This window comes from Protobothrops mucrosquamatus, unplaced genomic scaffold (assembly GCF_001527695.2).
Source record: "Protobothrops mucrosquamatus isolate PMUCROS unplaced genomic scaffold, P.Mucros_1.0 scaffold518, whole genome shotgun sequence".
NCBI classification, from domain to species: Eukaryota; Metazoa; Chordata; class Lepidosauria; order Squamata; family Viperidae; genus Protobothrops; species Protobothrops mucrosquamatus.
The window spans coordinates 270,813-293,783 of NW_015386831.1; the positions used below are offsets into that span (position 1 = coordinate 270,813).

At 38.9% G+C, this 22,971-nt stretch overlaps 1 protein-coding gene across 1 annotated transcript in view; it reads right to left on the minus strand.

Moving 5' to 3' along the window:
- LOC107288289 (sine oculis-binding protein homolog) overlaps nt 1-22,971 on the minus strand; it is a 49,693-nt gene that overhangs the window by 20,999 nt on the left and 5,723 nt on the right. Inside the window, exon 2 of the mRNA XM_015816887.1 lies at nt 4,044-4,182. Within this exon, the coding sequence (XP_015672373.1) occupies nt 4,044-4,182 (139 nt within the window). The remainder of the gene's footprint in view (nt 1-4,043; nt 4,183-22,971) is intronic.

Here is a 22,971-nt window from a genome sequence, read left to right on the forward strand (position 1 = left end):
GAGAATTTGACAAGTGGTAATGTTTACATACACTAAGAGGAAGCACCTTTTTCACAAAAATTGCTTCACTTACTAATGGGAAATAAATACAGTATATTGTTTTGTAATATATATATTCCAAATCTATAAATATTAAAAAACCTGGTGCCTAAGGATAAACAGTAACTCTACTTTACTCACAAAAGAAAAAAAACACATATATGCAACAGCAGAACTCATCCAGCTTCCTGACCCAAACATATGGAGAAACAGCAAGGTCTTCAGTGCCTTGCAAAAGGCTAGCAAGAGTTAGAGCCATCAGCATCTCCAGAAAGATGCTGTCCAATAGGGCAGGCTCTGACACCAAGAAGGCACTATTCCCGATCCAACAAGATGACATTGTTTCATTGACACACACTCTCTACAGATCCAGTGGATGATCAGAGACAAATGGGAGAAAAGTAGTCCCACAGGTAGTCTGGCCCTATGCTATGTAGGGCTTCTAAGATTCTAGTTATCATCTTGTTGCACTTAGAAGCCCAGTCCTGGAGCAGCAGGGTAATATGAGTACCAAAAACTGCCTGTTCCATTGCATTCTGGGTCAGGAAAATGTTGGACCAGGTGACCTGGTTGGGTTAATAGCATTGTTTCTGGCTTGAAAAAAGGAATTGCCAACAACTAAGTGGCCCTGACAAGATTTTCCAAACTCCTTATTAACAAAAGAGGAAAAGTTGATAAGTCACTTAAAAGTGTAAGACTATTGCTCTGACTAAGGAAAGTAATGTCCTAGTAAGAGGCACAGAAGACTAGGAACACCTATGTATGGATTTATCCTTTCCACATCTGTCACTGTTTCATTGAGACTCAACAATGTAAATGAGAAAAGATGAGCAAGTTATATTTAAGTCCTTTTAATATTCTTTTAATATTACAACTGCTGCATACTAAATTGTTATGCTATATATTCAGAAGGTCATGGAAGGAGTTAGTGAGGACATCCCACACCCCGCTTCTTTTCAAACTGCCATTTTTTTCCCAATAAGATATGTCAGTCAAGACTCCTAGTGCATAAGGACACTAGATTTGCTATAGGAGGAAACTGTTGCCTGTAACCAGTGCTTGTTAGCTTACCCATAGTATTACAGTTGCACAAACATTGAGCCAGTTTGGGAACACAATTTAAAGGACAGGAACTAATCACCTAATACAATGGTGGTATGCTGTTATAGCATCACAGATTGTGATTTACATTAACTCTTCCAAAGGATTCACTGGAGACTAAAGTAATTTCTTCCCTTCCCCAATTCTATTATATAGCCACAATTAAATAATAATAATCTGCAGCCAATACAATGACTACATCAATAAATAATCTATAAATCAAGATCAACGAAGACTATCCAGGCTAGATTTTCAATAATGATGGTGATGGTGCCAATGGTAATTGAAGCAGAAATACAATTGAAATTATATATGTACAGACAGTAAATAACTCCCCCTTGCTGTAGTTCAAATAAAAAATAAAAATGGCAGCAATATAAGGTTTCTTCTCCACCTATCACAATCCTTCTTCCAATATTAGTGGCTATTGTTTTAAAGGGGAAAAACTAGATTTATTAATATTATGTATGTAATAGACACAGAAGTGCATAGCTTAAAGACCAGGGTCACATACATCCCACAAAAGCCTTTAATTGCAGCCCCCAAAGATCTCCAGAGTTACCACTGACACTTCATTTTTAATGGGTCAGAAAGAGAAAATTAATTTCATGACTAGACAATATTCTAAAATTATTTCAGGCATCATACTAGAAACCAGGAGACCATGAATTCTAGCCCCACCTTAAGCACAAAGCCAGCTGGAAGAACCTGGGCCAGTCACTATCTCTCAGCTCTAGAAAGGAGGCAATGGCAAACCACTTCTCAAAACCTTGCCAAGGAAACTGCAGAGATTTTCCCAGTCTCCAATAATTCAGACATGATTAAATGGAAGAAAACAAAACAAAACAAAAAACAAGTGTACTTTTTGTCTTGTCCTATCCAGTATTGGGAGTAGTCATTTTTCCCTCGCTGAAAATTATTCAATAATTAAATGCTCCCCTAAACTGTGAATTCTGTTATTGTGAATGAATCACTCCATCTCTCCCATAAGCAAACATCTGCATTTCAAACAAAAAATAAACACTCACAAAGAGCTAAGAACAAAACAGTTTTCCTCTCAAAACTCTTCCAGATAACCACCCTCAAAATTCCAGACATCCAAACTGACATTCAAAGGAAATTCAATTCAATTCTACTTCTACAATTTAAGATATTAGGACAATGTGGGATTCAAAGGAGGTGCATTAACAGGGCTGAGCCAAAACTAAACAAATTATATTGTGGCTTAGTGCAATACTTGAATCCGATTAATATTCTATATATGTCGATTTCAAGTATTATTTCTCCCTCCTTTCCTCTGCCCTCCTTGACCCATCACACTATTAGCAAGTTGGAGGTCAAACTGGTTTATTCTGATCTCACTTTAGGTGTTATTAGAAACTTTTCCATTCTTCCTAAAGTGTTTCAAGTTGAGTACTAAGCAAGAACGAGGTCATTCAAGGTTGGAACTTTGTCAGAATGATTAAAACAGCACCATAATGCTATTCATATTCTGAACTCAGAACAAAGCACGTTAAACTTGAAAAGGAGAACATTAATAAACAATTTAATTATATTTTCTCCACCAAAACACATTTCATGTCTGTACACATTAGATTACCATATGGCACTAGGGCAGTGATGGCGAACCTTTTAGAGACCGAGTGCCCAAACTGCAACCTAAAACCCACTTATGTATTGTTGGGTGCCAGGTGGGCGTGGCCAATTGGGTGGGCGTGGCCATTGGGTGGGCATGGTCCATTGGGTGGGCATGGCTGCAGTGGTAACGGCAGACTGGTTGGGACTAAAAAGTTCAATCAATCAATTCCAACTTTGAAAGTTCTTTTTTTTTTCCGCGAGAAGTTGAAATTGACTGATTGATTGAACTTTTTTTTTTGCACACAGCGGCGGTGGCCTAAAGTGAAAAGGTTTTATAAAACCCAGCTGAAGGCCTAGGACTGGGGCGACGGCGCACATGCCCACAGAGAGGGCTCTGAGTGCTGCCTCTGGCACCCGTGCCATAGGTTCGCCACCACTGCACTAGGGCATGGTTTGTTTTAAATATAATTGATTGAACATGTGATAGTACCTAGTTTAGAAAAGGTGGGTTCATGGATTACATTAAATCAAAATTACACAAACCACATTGTTTTAATGCAGTGTATGACTTTGGGCCAGTAACTCTGTGTCGACCCACTTCACAGGGTTGTTGTTGTGGGGAAAACAGGAGGAAGAAGGAATATTAGGTATGTTCACTGCCTTGAGTTATTCACAAAAATAATATACAATATAGCATGGGAGAAGTTGCAAGAAATTATGTATGGAAAAGCCCAAACATGAATGGAAAGCTGTAACAAAATGAGACTTAGAGCTGAGCAAAATGTGGGGCTATGAGCTACTGTATGACTGTGCAGAAGAGAAAGCGTTGAAGGCAAAGGATTGTGATCTACAGATGAAAACCTGAATATGATTGTTACATCTAAGTCTGTTTTCAACTGATAATGACCTCTGACTGCTGTGTCGTAACATGGACAATTTCACTGCAGTGATCTAAGTTAAGGGAGTTTTTTTTGCAGATGGGTTTGCAGGTTTCTAAGTAAAAGTTTAGGCACAACTGATTTTTTCTTCTTCTGAGGAACAAAAGAGAGATGGGTTGGCTTCTTCTCCTGATTTTGTCACTACTCACTGGAATTATAGTTTCTTGGAGCTGGTTATATGAGGAAGAAAAATTGCTGTTGTGTTGCAGACCCATTTGACTAACCTTTGTTCCTCCTTTTGTGTGTTAGAAGACACCATCATGAACACATGCGAGCTCATCTTTTAAGACTCTGACATAATAAAGTAGAATTCCACCTAGGTGAATTTGGGAAGTTCTTATGGCTAATCCTGTTTAGCATGAACAAACAAACCTTAAATGATATTACCTTTGAGAACAGAAATGTGCTGTCGGCTCTCCCCATCTGTAGAGTAATTCCTGAATTCAATATCTTCTCCATCTTTTAATTCAACCTTATCATAACCATACCAGCCAAGGAGCTCATTCATAGTGTTTTCTGCAAAATTCTGTAAGAGAAGAATTACCTACTTATTTATGCAATCAATAATCATTTAGAACCAAAAGATGAATACATAAATCAAAATCTATTTGCACTGTACCGTGAAATAGCGGCTTTGTCCCACCTCCTCTAGACTAATGTTCATTTATCAACTCACATACATAGAATGTAAAGCATTTAAATCTTTGAATGACATATGTAATTATGACAGGTCTGCATGAATTTGTAATTTAAAGAAAAATATGAGAGGGTAGAGAGCTATTTATCATTCTTTGCACATGAATTGATAGTTGGCAATATATTTAACACATATTTTTCATAAAACTTTATATTCTGTGCTTCTATAAAGTGTTTAAAGCACACCAGGAAAGCAATAGAAGAACTGGAATTGTTTCTCAGGCACTAGTCAATCAATCTTACTAGATTACAGCAATTCAAATTAATATACAGGCCACCACTTCAAGCAAAGATACATTTAAACCAGATCTGATAAAATAGAAATGCAGATAATTATAGAAAATAATGCAGATATATTTCAGATTGCGTTAGAAACCACTAATTCCCATTCTCATATACTGTTCTTCCTGAGTAGTCTCAGCTATTTCTTTTCCATTTGGTAAACATTATGGGGCTCTGTGTTGCCAGCTTGTCTTGCTTTTTTACAAAACTTTTTTTATCTTTCCCACTTCCACCCTAACTATAAATAGTTTCTTTATTCAGTAAACTAATATACTGTTTTCTTTCCACTTGCACAAAGGCACTTTCCCACTTTCTTCCCACCTGCAATTGGCAATTAACACAGATCTTTCAACACTGAAATGGTACGATCATGAAATCATGGCCTAATTAGTAATTAGAAAGTTGAGCCCTGTGGCATCCCAGAAAGCAGAAGCCTTGGGCTGAACCTCTCCCTCTTCTACCAACACTAAATCAAAGAAAAGAAAAGCCATACTTTTCTGCTGAAATATATTATCAATCAACAACTTGGTGGTTTCTGGTGCAGATTGAAGATCCTTACCAGAAATAAAGTGAATAATTTTTGCAAACAAATCTACCACTACCAAAATATCAATCAAACTCTCAATACCCAGTAATAACATTCAAAGAGACAGCTAGTCCCAAGATCTTTTCAAAGAGGAAATTCAGTATAAAAAGTCAGTTGACTTAGGTAAAAATCTGGCATGATGGCAGATATGACAAAAGGAAACATGTCTTTATATTTTCTTTGATGTGAGTGAGGCTACCAAAAATCCCAAAGTAAAACGTATTTAGTTTTGAACTGCCAGGATGTCCTACACCAGTGGTGGCGAACCTATGGCACGGGTGCCAGAGGCGGCACTCAGAGCCCTCTCTGTGGGCACACGCACCGTCGCCCCAGTCCTAGGTCTTCAGCTGGGTTTTATAAAACCTTTTCGCTTTAGGCCTCCGCCACCGTGTGCAAAAAAAAAAAAAAGGTTCAGTCAATTTCAACTTCTCACGGGAAAAGATCTTGCAAAGTTGGAACTGATTGATTGAACTTTTTAGTCCCACCCAGTCTGCCGTTACCACCGCAGCCACACCCAGCCAATGGGCCACACCAGGCAATGGGCCACACCCACCCAGCACTCGACAATGCGTAAGTGGGTTTTGGGTTGCAGTTTGGGCACTCGGTCTCTAAAAGGTTCGCCATCACTGTCCTACACTTTATTTTTTGACCGAATTTCAAGACTTCTTCCCTGACAGAAAAAGAAAGTACAGATACTGTACAGAGGAGTGATTCCTTATTTCAAGAAAAGGCGAAGGAATTAACAGGAGTTATCCTAATATTTATTTAGCTGAGCCCATATGGGTCTTTTTCCTTCTGCAAGTACACTTATTCATTAAAGTCAGGAATGTGGCCCCCACTCCCAAGATCTCAGTAATCAAAATTAGTTTGTGTTTGCATGAGAGAGGCAAAACTGTTCAGATTTAAGATTCTGGCTATTCCAAATTCTAATCTATGGCTATTCCAAATTCCAAAAATGTCTTCAATGCTGGAAGCATCCTTTTTTGGCCAAGAGCTTCTTTTTTTAAAAAAATACCATAGTTCCATTCAGCAAGTAAAAAAATTCTGGAATAAAAGACATAGTGTCCTAGATCTTTCCCTCCACCAGTAGTACCCTGTAGAACTGACATGTCAAACACAAGGCCCGGGGGCCGGATGCAGCCTGCAAAGTGGTTTCATGTGGCCCACGAAGCCATCCTGGAAACAGTGAGGGAACGGCCCCCTCTGCCTTGGTCCTGGCCCAGGCCAGCCGGGAGCCAATGTACAATTTTGTGGTGGCCATCTATGCTGAAACACATTCAGTCTTAGCTCCATAAGCCCCCCCTGCATGGCCTGAGAGGAATGGTGAGGCTCCTCCAGTGGACCATGCCTTGGCACTTGCCCCGGTCCCACCCCCTTCTGCCTGAGACCCTCAGATCTGTCCCACTCCTGCCCAGGCCCCCACAGGCACCCTTGACGCAAACGATGTAGAGCTGGCCACACTCACCCAGTAGGTCACACCCACTCCATCCACACCCACCCAGTAGGGTGCACCCAGCCTGGCCACACCCACCCGGACCCGAGGGCAACCGCAATGCTGATGCGGCCCTCAATGAAATTGAGTTTGACACCCCTGCTGTAGAACAACACAAAGTCCAAGGTATTTGTTTGCATCATAGAAGGACAATTGAAGACTCCACTGCACAGCAGGACCTGGGAGGCGAAAGCTACAGTATTTCAGATCCTGGAATCTGAAGCGTCCATGTAAATTGAATCCATGTCTTTATAAGCTGATGAGAAATCTGGTGTGTTCTGCACAATCAGATATAAATTGCTTGTAAAAGCTATAAATTCCCCCAAAACATGTCTATGGAGATTCTCAGTCATCCAGATCATGGCTGTCATAATGGTGCTTTTCAAAAGGCAGCTGAATTTTCTTTGTTTTTCCTTGAAGACATTTCACTTCTCATCTAAGAATCTTCTTTAGTTCTTCAGTTCTAAACTGAACAAGCTTCTTGGATGAGAATCAAAATGTCTTTAAGAAAAAATAAAGGTGCCTTTTGAAAAAGCACCTTTGGAACTCCCAAAACAAGGTAGAAAACACTTTCATATGGCCCATTTAAATGCTTTCTGAAGGAATTCTATAGCCCAACTAGTCCAATGTAAGGAGAACAAAAGCACATTTCTCCAACTTGATATATAGCTTGCATATGCAAAGTAATTCAGAATATTCCTACATGTTCAGTATGGGCCACCAAAATGTCTGAAAAAAATTAAAATATAAATATAAAATATAAAATATAAAATAAAATATAAAATTCAGACGTCTGAAAATATTTCAGTCAATAAATGTCATAAAACTAAAGGACAATTCAAAAGGTCAAAAGACATCACTATGTACTTAAATCTTTTATAATGCATATCAAAATCAAACTGTAAATCTCTCTCAACACCGGTTTAATTAAAAATGCTCACCTACTGTAATAGTTGCAGGAAACCAGATACAAATGGAAGCTGGCACTGATCTGTAACAATTACAGAGTTCAAAAACTCTGACACATTCAGAGTGCCATCTTTTTTCTCGAGGAAAAAAACTAAGAAAAGGAAGTAGAGGAGGAAGATTTCTGAACTCTTTTTACAGATTGTCATTAATACTTCCCTTTAAACAAATCAACTCTATTTTGCAGGAATCTAACCTCTAGGAACCGAGGGATAGTATAATCACAGTAATAATAAGGAAGCAATATATATGTCACTTTCTTTCAAAAAAACACCAATGAAGATGGAGTATTTTTCTAATAAATCAAAAGGAATAGCTTTTGAATAGTGGTAATGTGAATGACAAAATTTTAAGTGCTTGCAAATAGTGTCAAGTGTCAATAATGTCTACCCACTAGGTAGAATTGACCAAGAAATCAATTCTACAGGAAAGCTAAAAGTATTTTTCTTGAAATTGGCTATAACAGACCCTTGCCAATTTGATTGTGAGGTCTCCCCTCATCCTTCTTACAGTTCAATTAATTAGGGAGGTATCTGTCTCTGCCACTTCCAAATACTATCTTGTTGTGTTTGAAGTCCATGTTTAAACATTTTAATGTTTCAGCCCTTTTGCCTATGTAACAGTTCCCGCATATCTCCATCAAGGTTATCTTCCTTGCTCTCTACAAATTGTGACCTTGACCCATCTGGTCCATTTCACTGGTCCACTATGATCCCAGTGAATGACAGAATTATGGATTTGTAGCTAGTCCACCCCATGAAGAGAAGATTAAACAAAATTGCAGTGTTTCTAGATGGTCTTCAATGATGAAATGAAGAGAAGCAGTAAACAGAGATTGTCTTCCATCTGTGGTTTCAATGTGTACTGGTATATTGAATATTCTATTGTCTGATATTCATGGTACGACATCTTATCAATAAAATCAGTCATCTCTCCTGTTTCCAATACAGGCAGTACTCAACTTACATTTGTTTAGTGACAATTCAAAATGAACTTAATATCATTTTTTCATTCTTATGACCATTGCAGCATCACATGATCAGAATTCAGACGCTTGACAATTGGCATGTATTTATGATGGTATCAGTGTCCCAGGGTCATGTCATGACCTTTTGCAACTTTCTGCCAAGCAGTGTCTATGGGGAAACCTGATTCACTTAACAACCATATTACCAATAATTTCAGTGATTCACTTAAGAACTGTGGCAGGAAAAATCATAAAATGGGGGCAAAACTCACTTAACAACTGTCTATCTTAGCAACAGAGATTTGGGGCTCAATGGTGGTCATAGGTCCAGGCAGGGCTTTTTTTCTCAGAGAAAAGGTGGTGGAACTCACCTCCCTCCCCTGGCCACGCCCCCACCCAAACCTGGCCACGCCCTCATCAAACCCTAGGACCGCCCCTTTAGAGAACAGGAATGCAAGTAAAATTTGGGAGGGGCTATAAAAGTAAATGTATGGAATTACATAAAAAGCAATGCAGTACATGTGCAAANAAAAAAACAAAGGAAAGAAAAAGATAAGTAAAGCGCAATAGGAAAAAATAAGGTAAAAAGATATATAAAAGATGACTGCCCCCCTCCCTCCAGGCAACAATGAATAATTTCCACAACTTAACACCTTCTCCAATATTTTAATAAGAAAAAAAGATACATTCTTCCCATACATCATCCTTTATAAAAAAATTAAATTATAAAACTTTCATTTACTTCTAATCTGCAAAGGTCTATTAGGAGCTGGCAGAAATAGTAACATATTATGTTTTTACGTTGATCTAATAAATCAATTCTGTATTCCAACTTATCATTTTTTTCTAAGAAATCAAACAAAAGAAATCTGTCCCCATTTATAAACATATTTGAAGCCTCATCGTTCAGCCCTGGTCAAAAAGAAATTCCATTAATAGCTATCAGAAACCAAAACATATATATTAACCCTAATCAAATAAGTCCATTTTGAACTCCTTCTGTTTACTTTTCTTGATATTTAATCCTATCAAATAAAGTCCCACATGATGATTTCTTATCAATTTCTCTTTGTCCCCTCTCAGGAATAACTTAATTAACACATCCCTTTTGTAAATCCAAGATAAGGCAGCTTTCCAAGTCACTCTTCTGGTTCATTATTTGTATGTCTTCTTTAATTATTAAAACATCAGCTGGTTTTATTTGTAAATCCATTGTACCAATTTTTTCTGTATCTTATTTTCGGCATTATAGCCAATTTAGGGGGAAAATGTTTAACAAGGCCAACTGGTGCAAATGATCAGCATTTTTTTTCCAGTATCATTACATGCACAAAATCTCTCAAGATCATCAGAAGTTATGAGATTTCAGTAACCATACAAGAGATTTGGATAATATTTTAAAGTATTATATCTTTTAAATTAACAGGATGCATTTTAGTTGTTGGCTGATGCTATGTGGATGCTGTCTTGTATCCCTTGTTCCAGACTGCGGTCAAATTGGAAGCACCTGCTAAATACTCCTAAAATATTACTTAAATACAAAATGCAACAGCGTCTGGAAAAAAAATGAGGTATGTTTGTTTGTGTCCTTTTTACTTTGTGCTCCTGTATTTGGCTTTGACCCTTCTAGCAACTTAGTTTGCTATAAAAATAATAATTGAAAATGACTATGTCAGTATTGAAGAAAGTCCACCCATGTCCAAGACTTGTGTTATATTTCTTTAGATCAGACATGTCAAACTTGCGACGTCATGTGACGTCGCGCAACGTATTGGAGCTTTTTCGTCATTGCCTGCAATGGGGTGGGCGTGGTTTTCTGATGACGTATCCGGCCCACAGGGCGGGAGTTTGACACCCCTGCTTTAGATGATCAACTATTTTTTTCTTTAACTGCCTCCTTGTTTAATAATGAGAAATGTATTATTATAAAATGAGTAAAGGTAACTATCAATTACAGGCTAAAATTAATTGTAGTATTTGGAAAACATTCTGCGTCCTAAAGCTATATAGAATGGATTATATTAAATAAAATTAGTCTTACAACATGTCTGACTATTTAACATTATAGTTCATGTTATTTCTACTATACAATGTGTTGAAAACATTGTTCTACTGCTAACTTCAGCTTTGTTGCTGCAGAGATCTTAAATATTTGCCAAATATTAGCTCATGAGTAGTCTCATTGAATTTACTGGCAGTGTTTCGTTTCTTAATGTAAAACATATGTTTAGGAATGCTGCATGACCAAGGCTATAGTTACTGAAGGATTAAACTTACATAAACCTATAAAAAACAGATGTGTAAAATAAATACAAGTTCTTTATAACCTTTCATTATCACGTTTAGAGATAGATAGATAGATAGATAGATAGATAGATAGATAGATAGATAGATAGATAGATAGATAGATAGATAGATTAATAGGTACTTCTTTAGTAGGTGGCATGATTATTCTTTAATGTGTGACTGTCCAGTGGAAAATCTTACCTAACATTCTTACTAGATTCAATTCTCTCCTACAGTTGTAAGGCTCTGTCCCACTCAGTTAGGAAGGCATGGCTGATGTAGCAGTTAAATGTTTTCAGCTAATAGTTGTTGCCCTTGCCTTCTTTTCTTCCCCTCAATGAGTGTTTGAGGAACAAAATTGAAAAAAAGAAAATACAACTGTTTCAGAAGGAGAGTGAAAAAAAAAGAAATGATAAGTAGTCCCATCCAAAATGGAAATTGGACCTCAAACAAAATAGTTTTGAAGGAAACTGTATGTCAACCCTCTCAGGTAAACCAGACAGAAAAAATGAACAGATGAGCTAATTTTACTTTATTGTAAGGCTACAGCATTAGTGGTGAACCTATGGCACGAGTGCCAGAGGCGGCACTCAGAGCCCTCTCTGTGGGCACTCACACCGTTGCCCCAGGCCCACTTCCCCCGTGGCTCCCTCATCAGCAGCCCCCCCAGAGTCGCCCCCGAGCACAGCCGGCGTGGAGCAGCGCAGCCAAGGACATGGCAGCTGGGCAGCAGGGACAAGACTCCGCCCTTGTGCCCCGTTGCACACAGATGATGCTGTAGGGCACGGGTGGAGGGCATGGCCACCATGGCGCTGCTGGGTCACCTGGGCAATCTGCGGTGGGCTGTGGAGGCAGTGGGTGGCCCTGTGGGTGGGCGGGGCCTGGCTGGGGGCGGAGCGGGGGCAGGCGGGGCCAGTTTTTGGGCACTCGGTCTCTAAAAGGTTCGCCATCACTGGGCTACAGTAACAGTGCCTTATCACTGTTATACACTGCCAGAGTCATGTTTTTGAGAGATGGGTGGCCATATAAATAAACAAAATCTTGTAAGTCTGAAATTATAAATCTCCCACTGTCACTTTGAACTGCCTGATCAATTAGGGTGAGTCTTTCCTAAATTTCTTTCTCTGACCGTGGGCTCCTCCCTCTCGTCTTATTGGTTCCTAGGCAGCATCTCTTCCATTTATCCCTCAACATCATTCCCTCATATCATTATATTGTATAAGCACATTCAAATCAAACTCTATCAGCACTCTATCTGATTATTCACTGCACCTAGAAATAAATCTCCCTGGGTTAAATTTCTTCCTGCATCCTGGAGTTCCATCCCATAACCTGGCAGAGAGCCCATAGATTCCTTTTTTTTCCCACAAGGAACTTCACAAGCCTCCAGCATACCCTGCCGTGCTATTTAGCCCCCGGAGGAAGGGTTTTCTTGCTTATGGATTTCATTAATTGGCACTGATAAGGTTCCTCCACACAGCCATGTTTCTCCCATTGTCGAGATGGGAGGAAAGTAAGCCAATGTGAAAACCACTGCCCAATGGCCTACTTTTTTTGTGTGCCTTAAAATGACTCCAACAGTATTGCTGCCTTCGCAGAATATAATTTGGGCCATTTTCAGTGCAGCTGTTGGTTTCCTTTTTCCAAGCCAGCACTGGAAAAAAGCAATTCCATGTATGCAGAGTCCAGGAGGTTATCCTGCTGAAATAGAAACTCTTCTTCCAGGGGCTGGACATTACATCATATTTCTTTAAACAGCTGATCAAATTAAGGAGTTATTTTGGCTGGGAGTAGTACAATACAATCATTTAAAAATCCTCCTCTAAACATTTTTATGTTTTAAAACATATGACTTGGGGTTTTTTTTATATGCAAGTTTCAAAAAGACCATCTGATTTACACTGATGGAAGTCATGCTGAATTGATGTGGGCTTAGATATCATGTTAATTTCCCTCGTTCCTGTTTTTTGCTGTTGTCTGGATGTTTTTGCTTACCAGTGGATATTGACCTGCATTTGGTCTTACATGAGGTCAATATTCCCATCTCTGAACCCNGTTCTATGCCACAAATGCAAAGCTTCATGGCTGTGGTAGATTTTTATTTTTTTTCTTCAGGTATTCAGAATGTTTTTTCCAGGGAGGCTGTTTAAAAAGCAACTTTATTTACATTATTGTAGTTGGTATTCTCTGTAGAGATAAGGAAAGGGGTCTAATGATGTGTGCAAACATGTTGATGTTAAGTTGCAAATTAATTTTTTTCACTTTAAAAATGTGTGTTAAGAATTGCACAGTACAAAAGTGGAAGTGGAATGGCTTTTTATATGAAAAATCTATATACCTAGAAAGACATTGTTTATGAATATGGAAGATTTGTTGAAATCATCTGAATAAAAGTAAAAAGTGTAAGAAACCAAACTGAAACCATTCTGGGAATTTAGGACAGATCACCTAACCTAGCAGAGGATTGGAATAATGCCCTCCCTAAATCATTTCAAATGTTCAAGATAGCAGACCTTAGCATCAATAGTGGACTTCTGCTAATCCTGACAAAGTAAAAATGGTTGATAAGAGTAAATTATTAGCATGCTGGAAAAAAGCATTATGTTCATGGAATCAAGATAACATGAGGAATAGCTGGGAAAAGTCAGATACATATCTTGGATGGCAAATTTCAATGAACTTAGGCAGAAAATGGGCACATATCATGATTTGAAATTCTAATGGATAAACAAATTGGAGTGTAATATGAGACACACACCCCAAAATGGGTTACTGAACACAAAGGCACAAACAATTCCCATCCGAAGGAAAAATGAGAAAAGTTTTAGCTAGATTGCATGAATGAATGGTGAGCTTACTGACAAATTGAAAAACAAAATGGAGACTCTAAAAATGGAAGCAAGGACTGATAACTAAGGTGGTATACAAATTGATAAGTCAAGCTTATAGAGATGGAGCTAACAAGCTGAAAGCTGAAAATGAGATGAGGCTGGTGAGGAATGAAAATATAATAAGAAAGATTTGAGAAAATATCTTTCCAACACTGAAGAGCCAGGGAGGTTATTGGTCTGTTCAACAGGTAAAGTGAATAAGTAATAACAAAGAAAAGAGAGAAGGCAGAAAGCAGAATACTTTAATAGCTGCCTTCTCTCAGAAGAGAGAGATCCTAATGTATGCAAAAGGAAGGAGTAATGTGGTTGAGTATTGAAAAAGGTATAAAAAGCCAAATAGCTATCTGAAATTAATTCCAGATTGCAGGGTGAGATAGGATACTAAAAGAATTGATGGAAGTAATATACTGATATTCAGTAACTATAAGTATTGACTACAGTCTTTGAAAATTCCTAGAGAACTGCTAAGATATTAGAAGAACAAACATATTCCCAATATTAAAAGAGAACGGGAAGACTTGAAAAATTATACACTAGTCATGTTAATATCTGTAGTGTGTGAGATACTTGGGAAAAAAAGACAAGCACCATGTCTGCAAGCACTTAGAAAAAATGTTTCTATTACAAGGACCCACTATCAGTTTATCAAGAACAAATAATGTCAGACTAACTTTATGTCTTTTTATGTTAGAGTTTACTATATCAGGGCTTTTCAACCAGAGGTACGGGTACCACCTGTGGTACATTGGCACCTGGCAGGTGGTACGCGACCATCCTAGAAAAGTGGTAGCGAGGGAGAGGAATGAGCTGAACCGAGCACTGCACAAGCCTGAGCGAGAGATGGCTGGAGCTGCAGGGCTGTCAGGGCTCAGCAGAAGCACCAGATCAGCGCCAGGCTCCAGCTGGAGCTTGGCGCTGATCCTGACGCTTCTGCTGAGCCAAGAAGCGCCGATCAGCTGGAATGTTGCAGCATCTCCAGGGTCTTGTCATTTACATTCAGATGCTTGGCAACTGATTCATATTTATGACGGTCACAGTGTCCCAGGGTCATGTGAAGTGACCAAAACCTGCTGCAACCACCCAGCAGACAGGGGAAATAAAAACCAAACACCCCTCATCCCTGCTGCCAATCCTCAGCAGAAATGCTCACAACAATGAAAACCTCGGACAGGAGGAAGAGCACCGCCGGGTGGGCAGGCAGGTGTCTTGCTCGGCTGTGCTTTGGGGGGCACTTTTTTCAGTGCCATTGTAACTTCGAACAGTCACTAAGCGAACTGTTGTAAGTCAAGGACTACCTGTACTTTATCACTTTTTCCTTTTTTTTTTTTTTGGGTCATCAAGTTGTTGACACCTTGCTAGGCAACTGGTAGTACTCGGATATTGCCATAGCCTAAAAGTGGTACAATGGATGAAAAGGTTGAAAAGCCCTGTACTATATTGATGGGGCAAACGAATGCTGTGGATGTATTTATATCTTGATCAGAGTAAATGTATGACAAAGTCTCTCATGATATCTTCATGGACAAGATTAATAATGTGGGCAAGATAGTACTGTGGCCTGGTTGATTTGCAATTGAGCAATCATCCTCAAAGGATGTTCATAAATTGTTCTGGAAGCAAATATTAGGTGTAGTCCTTCAAGTCTCCATCTTTGGCTGCTAGTCAATATCTTCATAAATGATCTAAAACAGGGGTTTTAACTCACAACGTCACATGACGTGTCGCAACGTATCGTGACTTTTTTTTTCCATTGCTGGCAATTGGGTGGGCGCGGTTTCGCCATGACGCATCCGGCCCGCAGGCCGGCAGTTTGACACCCCTGATCTAGAACATGGAATGAAAAGATTTGCAGTTGAAATCATCAGATTTGCAGTTGAACAATACTGGGGGGTTGATTAATATCTTAGAGAGCAAACATAGACACTTAAAACTTTTTAAAAGTAATTTAAATCTGACTTGTAGATTTGGGAATCCTAGTGGACCACCAGCTGAACATAATCAAGTAACTAAAAAGCTTAATGTAGCCTTGGATTGGATTTACAAAGCATTGTTTCCAGGTCATGGGAAATAATAATTCCATTGTACTCTGTGTTGATTGAACCCTACCTGGAATATGTACCTAGTTCTTGGCACTGCATTTTAAAGGGGACATGGAGAAGCTAGTGTGAGTTTCAAGAAGAGCATCCAGTAAAATAAGAGGCCTGAGAATAACAAGCCTCTCTGAGGAACAGTTAAAACAGCTGGAATGTTTAGCTTGCATAAGAGAAGACAAATAGGACATATACTAGTATCTACCTTTTTGATCAAAGGACTTATTTCATTGGTCACCTCAAGTGTCTGATGAACTCCATTCAGTTTTAAAAGGAACTATTTTGTTTGCATTTTATTACACTTTTATTACCCAATTTATATAGCTGCCTATTTCATGAATGTTATTCCGAGCAGTGTGCAATCAAAACAAGTTAGGGTTATACCTGAGGCTTTGATGTACTATTTGACTGAGGTCTTAACTATGGCCTGAAAGGGAAAGTCTTGATGGTCTTAGATCAGATCATGCCTATGTAGGGTTTTTTTTGTGTGTGCATATAGATTATGGAGATTCCCCTGGTTTTCAAAGGGGGATTGCTATTGGAAGAAAAAAGTCAAATCAAATTGAACATGACCAAAATTCTTTACAGATAATCATCAACTTATAGGGAACCTCAATCACTAAGCAAGTCGGTTGCTAAGAGAATTGTACCCAATTTTAGAACCTTTTTTTGGTTGCAGTTTTAAGTGAATCACATGGTTGTTAAACAAATCTGATTTCCCCCATTGACTTTGCTAGGAATGTTGCAAATGGCGATCACATGACCCCAGGAACTGCAACCATCATAAATATGTCATTGCCAAGCATCCAAATTTTGATCATGTGATAATGATGCTGCTGCAATGGTCATAAGTGCAAAAATCGGATGTAAGTCATTTTTTTCAGCACCGCTGTAACTTTGAATGGTCACTAAATGAATGGTTGTAAATTGAGGACTATGTGTATTTAAATTTACCTCAGAATTCTCACTCTCCATTTTCCTTGATCTTCCTGCAGTCTTTGATATCATCAGTCATAGTATCCAGGAGTTAGGAGTAGAGGGCATAGTTCTATGGTAATTCTTTTTCTTCTGGGACTGGTTTTGTTTGGTGTTAAGAAGGAAAAGATCTAGCTCAAAACCTCTATCCTCAGTATTCTATGCTCTCTGCTCCTATTTAATATCTACATGAAATCACTGGATGAGGTCATGAGGTAAAAAATTCATCAGTATGCGTAAGAAACTCATTTATAACATATGTATCTGTAGGAATATATGCAGGATAGGACTCAAAGGAGGTAAAACATTTTAAAGTCCACAAACAGATACCATGCAGAAGCAACTCAAGTAGATGCCTCCCTAATTCATTGAATTATAAGGAGGAGGTCCAGCACAATTAGTCTTGCAAGATTCTGTTAGCCAATCTCAATAAAATGAGTTTTAACCTTCCTGTGGAGTTGATTTCCTGGTCTGCTCTATCTAGTGGGCCTAATGTTAACTCTGGCAGATTGTGAAGGGATGGTGCCTATGGAGGGGAAGGTGTGTGATAGACTGCAATGAAGTGGCAATTTCTCAGAAAGGAGGGAGTACATTTCAGGGGGGGAAGGGGCGTTGTCTTACCTGAACACCTTTTCTCAGCACGGAGATGGAGAATCCACCAATGGGTTAACTCTGCCTTCCTGCCCATTAGACCAAGTCAGCCAAATTTGCTGCGCCCATCCTTGGATAACCACTCCCCATTCTTGACGAGGGCGAAGCGGCTGACAACAATTCGACATGTTGGCTCCCGGTTACCTGATATGAACTAGTTATTCTTAAAGGTGGGAGTGGATTCTCCATCTCCGTGCTGAGAAAAGGCATTCAGGTAAGACAACGCCTCTTCTCCAGCACCGGAGATGGAGAATCCACCAATGGGACATACCAAAGCCTCACTGTCCCAATGGGGGGGAAGTAGTTCCTGGTAAGGAAGAGGGGGCGGTGCTTGCCCGGCTGCTGTTTCCGTGGCGGGAAACTTGATGTGGAGAGGAAGAAGGCTGCCTCCTGCAGCCGTGGTGTGCTCCGGCCTACAAAATGGCGACCGGAGCAACAAGAAGGAGAAACAATTGCTCCGCTTAATCCAGCGATCACTCAGGGCACCTCACAAGCCGAAATTTCTGTGCGTCGCTAGAGAACCTCCCCCCCAAAGGAACGAAACATAAGAAGAGAGAAAGGGAAATCCCAGAAGAATGGCGGCTGCCGCTCCGACAGATGAGCCCAGCCGGCTGCCGCGCTGAACCTAGCACTTAGCAGCTGATCCAATCTTTCCCGGGGCTTTCCCCCTTGGCATGGCTGCTGTGAGCCCTGCCGGCTGTAGCACTGATTCTAGCGCTTAGCAGCTGATCAGGGCTTTCCACAGAGCTTTCCCTTTCCTGGGGGGTTCTGATTCCTAGGGACTCCCTCCGATGGGAACGGCTCCTGCGCTGGTCCCAGCGCAGGCAGCTGATCTGGGTCTTTTTCCCTTCTTTAAAGCTGAAGTCACAGGAGAGGCTTCAGATCTGTGGATGGAAAAGGAAGGAAACCCCTTCCCTGTCTTCTACAGCCTATTTCATCCAGCGCTGTTGGAAAGGCTGTGAATGAGGAGAGAGAGAATCCACCAATCAATTAATATCTACTACCTACCTTAGACTGGGAGCCGAATTTGTCACGTCCGTCTGGGCGAAGACCAAGTCAAGAATGGGGAGTGGTTACCCAAGGACAGGCGTGGCAAATTTGGCTGACTTGGTCTAATGGGCAGGAAGGCAGAATTAACCCATTGGTGGATTCTCCATCTCCGGTGCTGGAGAATGGGAGAGACAACACAACCCAGAGCTAAATAGGAAACGGAGAAAGAGTTAGGCTAGTCACTCCCTAGAATCTCCCAGGGTATCTCCACTAAGGTGAGAATAGTAAAGGTTTAGGTTCACAAGATTCTATGTGTCTGTTGTGTATAAACAAATTAAGAACTGAAGTCTGGCTGGGCTGTTCTATGTCATTCTTGGGCTGGGCCTGACATAGACCAAGCAATGCTGTCAAGGATCTTTCTCAGTATCTCAGTGCTTTGAAAGTCCATACAAGGAAGTTTCAACTCAATTGTAACAAGACTGAATTGTTGGGAGTGTTGCATCACTTAGATCCATGAATGTTTTGTTCTGGATACAGCTCCATTTCCCTAGGTGGAACAGGTGTACAATTTGGGGTTCTTGTTTAAACACCAGATAGCAACCATGGCCAGGAGGACTTTTATACAAATCCATCTTATATACCATCTGTATCTGTTCGGGATCTTAAAGAAATCTTTCTCACTGTCACTCATGCCTTGATCATCTCCCAGTTGAATATGAACAACACATTCTTCCTGAAGTTACCCTTGAAGACCACTAGGAGCTGTAACTGAACCAGAATGCAGTGGCATGTATAGTTTTGCCACAATACATATATGTAACACTATTACTTTCTGAGATGGAACTATCTTCTGGCTGCAATTCAAAGTTCTGACTATCATGTATAAAGAGCATGGGATTGAAATACCTTTGGCCCTATGTAAAGCCTTGAAAACCTGGCTTTTCTGCAGGATTGGACCAGGGTGATGGATGATGGATGATTCTGTCTTTAATGGTGGGCGGTCTCAAATGTTTTTTTAAAATTTATTATTTGATTTTGTTTAATTCTGTACTATTTTAGTCAGGTCTTAGATACTCAGAGCTGCAATTGTGGGTTGAGCAGCCATAAAAATTGATGAAATGAATAGTGTTCCAATTGATTACGATGACTATTTGTCAGAAATGGTCTTAACAGATCCCCACACTAGTCATGGAATTGTGGTAGGTTATCTATAAAGTCCCCCCAACTCATTCATTCCTTAATCGTAAGTCTATGGGTTGAAAAAAAATAGCTATGTACTTTGTAATCAAAAGAGGATTTAAGTATTAGAAATTAGAACAAATTTGCCATTTATTTCCCTAAAGAACTATTTGCCATGATAAATATTGCAATGCTTATAGAAATAAGTAGAGCTAATGTCTTTAATCACAATTATGGCTAGCTGAACAAGAAACTAGACTAATGAGACATTCTGTGCCAGTGATCAGCAAATGGTTATCCTTTATGAACTCCTCTTGACTCCATTGTTTTTGAAACTATCATAGGATAAATTATATTTTAACTATGCTTAAAATAAAAGAGAAGCACATTTTTTTGATGTTCTTCTCAGAGCCAGCCAAGAGAATTTGGAAAGAGTGCGTGAACTTAAATTCACACTGGACATGAAGAATTAGGTACTTGGTTCTAAATACTGTGATCTGTATCAGAAGTATTCTTATGAGAAGTAATGTTTCACATGCTAATCTACATATTTTCACTCTCATTTCTCAGCCACCATGGACAGCATCTGCAATATCATCCCAATTTAACTTTATGGCTAAAAATGTTTCTTACCACTCAGTGGAATGTCTGTATTCACATTCCATTTTCATTTTTCTTTAAGACAGGTTCCCTATTACAAACCTGTTACCACTCATTAAATGCCCTTTACTGTGTGTTCTTTTTCTACTTTTGTATTAAAGCCCTGCCATTTTTAAAAATAATTTGGACCTCATAGTCAACACACATGTGGGACCTCTACTCTTCATTAAAACAACCCCTTTTTCAGCTTCTTCAGGAGGCTAAAAAAGATGCCAATGCTTTAAGAAACTCATTAATACTAATGCAACTGTTAAAGCAATATCATCTATTTTTTTCAGAATCTCTCAGAGGTTTGAAAAAGATGGACTACTTTCATAATTTATCATTTAGTTGAACATTCAAAATTCCAATATGCTAACTTCAGCAACATTCAATTTTTTTAAAAAAAGAAAATACTGGTGCTGAAAAAGGAAATTTATGACCGCTCCTCAGTAGTAGCTGTCAGTGTCCCTGCAGCCACAGGATTGCAATTAAGGTACTTGATGACTTGTGCACATTCATTTATATCCCACATTTATTATTTTTATAAATAATTCAAGGTGATGAACAAACCCCTTCTCCTCCTATTTTCCCCATTTATGATAGTCACATGATCATAGTTTGCGACCTTCACAGCCAGTTTCCAACATGCAAAGTCAATGGGGAAGCCAGCAGGAGATTGCAAGTCTCCATCGTGTAACATCATGTTTAATAACTGTCGGTTATTCACTTAACAACCGCAACCAAAACTGACATTGTGAGCCAGTGTGGTCGCATGACATTTCACTTTATAACCAATTAAGGATGACAAGTGACAACTACTATAATATATTAAATGTCTTTCCCAAAACCTGTGTCTGTATATACTACCCCTGATCACATGTCTTTAACTTTTCAAAAGCTACATCATTTGTGATGCTCATGCAATAATATCATGACATATGAGATATCAATATGGCAAAGTTTTTAAGAAGAGACTGGACAGCCATTTGTCCGAAATGGTGTAGGGTTTCCTGCCTGAGCAGGAGGTTGGACTCGATAACCTCCAAGGTCCCTCCCAATTTTTTATTATTATTATTATTATTATTATTATTATTATTATTATTATTATTATTATTATTATTATTATTATTATTATTATTATTATTATTATTATTATTATCATCTACTGGATACCTGTGAACTACAAACTAATCAACCTTCCTCCAACGTGTTGTGTGAACCTATTCAGCATGTGTGTGTCTTGTAAATATAATTATGTTAATGTGTTATACAAACACTACTATTTTTTAACATTGCTTAGATTTCTAAATTCTTGTGAATCTTTACTGTAGTCCTCATGGGATCAAGGCAAGCTAATATTAATATTAACCATTGTTACTGCTGACCATGTTATATGGTAGCATCTAACCACCTAACTTTGGCTGCTCCTAAAACATTAAGGAGAATTGGACCTAATTACTGTAGTATTTCTTGGATGGGAAATCATCAGGAAAAGCCAGTGAAACTATTTCTGTATTCTTGCCAAAGAAACTACATGGATCTGCCTTTGAAGCTGAGCTCAACTTGAAGGAAATATTATTTACTGTTGCAGCTACAACTAGCATTCAGTATTTATTTTTGTACCAATATTGTGCAGAACATATAAAGCTCCCCTTTACTTCATAATTATGAGATAATAATAGGATAATAAAAGAAGTAACTATCATAGAATAACTAACTCTGAATTAAAGGTGAGACGAACTTGACAAATGGAGTTGTTCAGTCAGGCCAAAACACTTTTACGCCTAAAATTAAGGAAAGATAATGGCAATTTTTTCATCTCAATAAAGTGCTAAAATTCTTTACTATTATGATAGGGCCTAGAGATAGCGTAATTAGCAATCGTAGCAGGAAATTCTGTCCTACAACACTGGAGAATGTCTAGAGACCTAACAGGATACAGCTAACAGAATCCTGATGAAAGGAGATGCCTCATTTGCCATATCCACACTAGTGATTTTATGGCATCCTACTGCACCGTTCAACAGTTGCTGTGATATTATATGAACAATAAAGTCTGGTTTTACAGTATTGCAGTAATGACTGGATGAATCTGTAAGATGCTATAAATGACTAGTTTGGAAATGTCTCCTGGTTAATGCTAAAGTCAATCCTAGTAAAGAGAAAATAGGTTGGACTCATAGAAAGTAATTTGGCAGAAGGGAGATATGGGGAAAAACAAAGGAACTGGCTATAGGTGGTCTTATAAATGCACGCAAGAGTAAAATGGAATGAAAGAAGAAGAAAGGGCTCTTTCCATGCTGAAATTATTATGAGTGCATGTGAGCCACTGTATTGAACTTCTTCTTCTTCTTTTTTTTTTTTTGCAATAGTATCAAACACAAACCCGACAATTCAAATAAAGCGAACTGGTCCTTGCTATATTTCTTCTGCTATTTGTGTTCCAATTTCTGGAAAGAGAGATGCTGAGAGGAAGCAGAGCTGCTGTGTTGCAGCCCAGTAATAACATCTCTAATGGTAGAAAAGTCCTACCAAAACAAGGAAGATTCAAGAGAAAGTGGATAAAGATAAAAAAAAGAAAAAAAAAGAAGAAGAAGCAGGTAGACAGAACAACAGGGACTA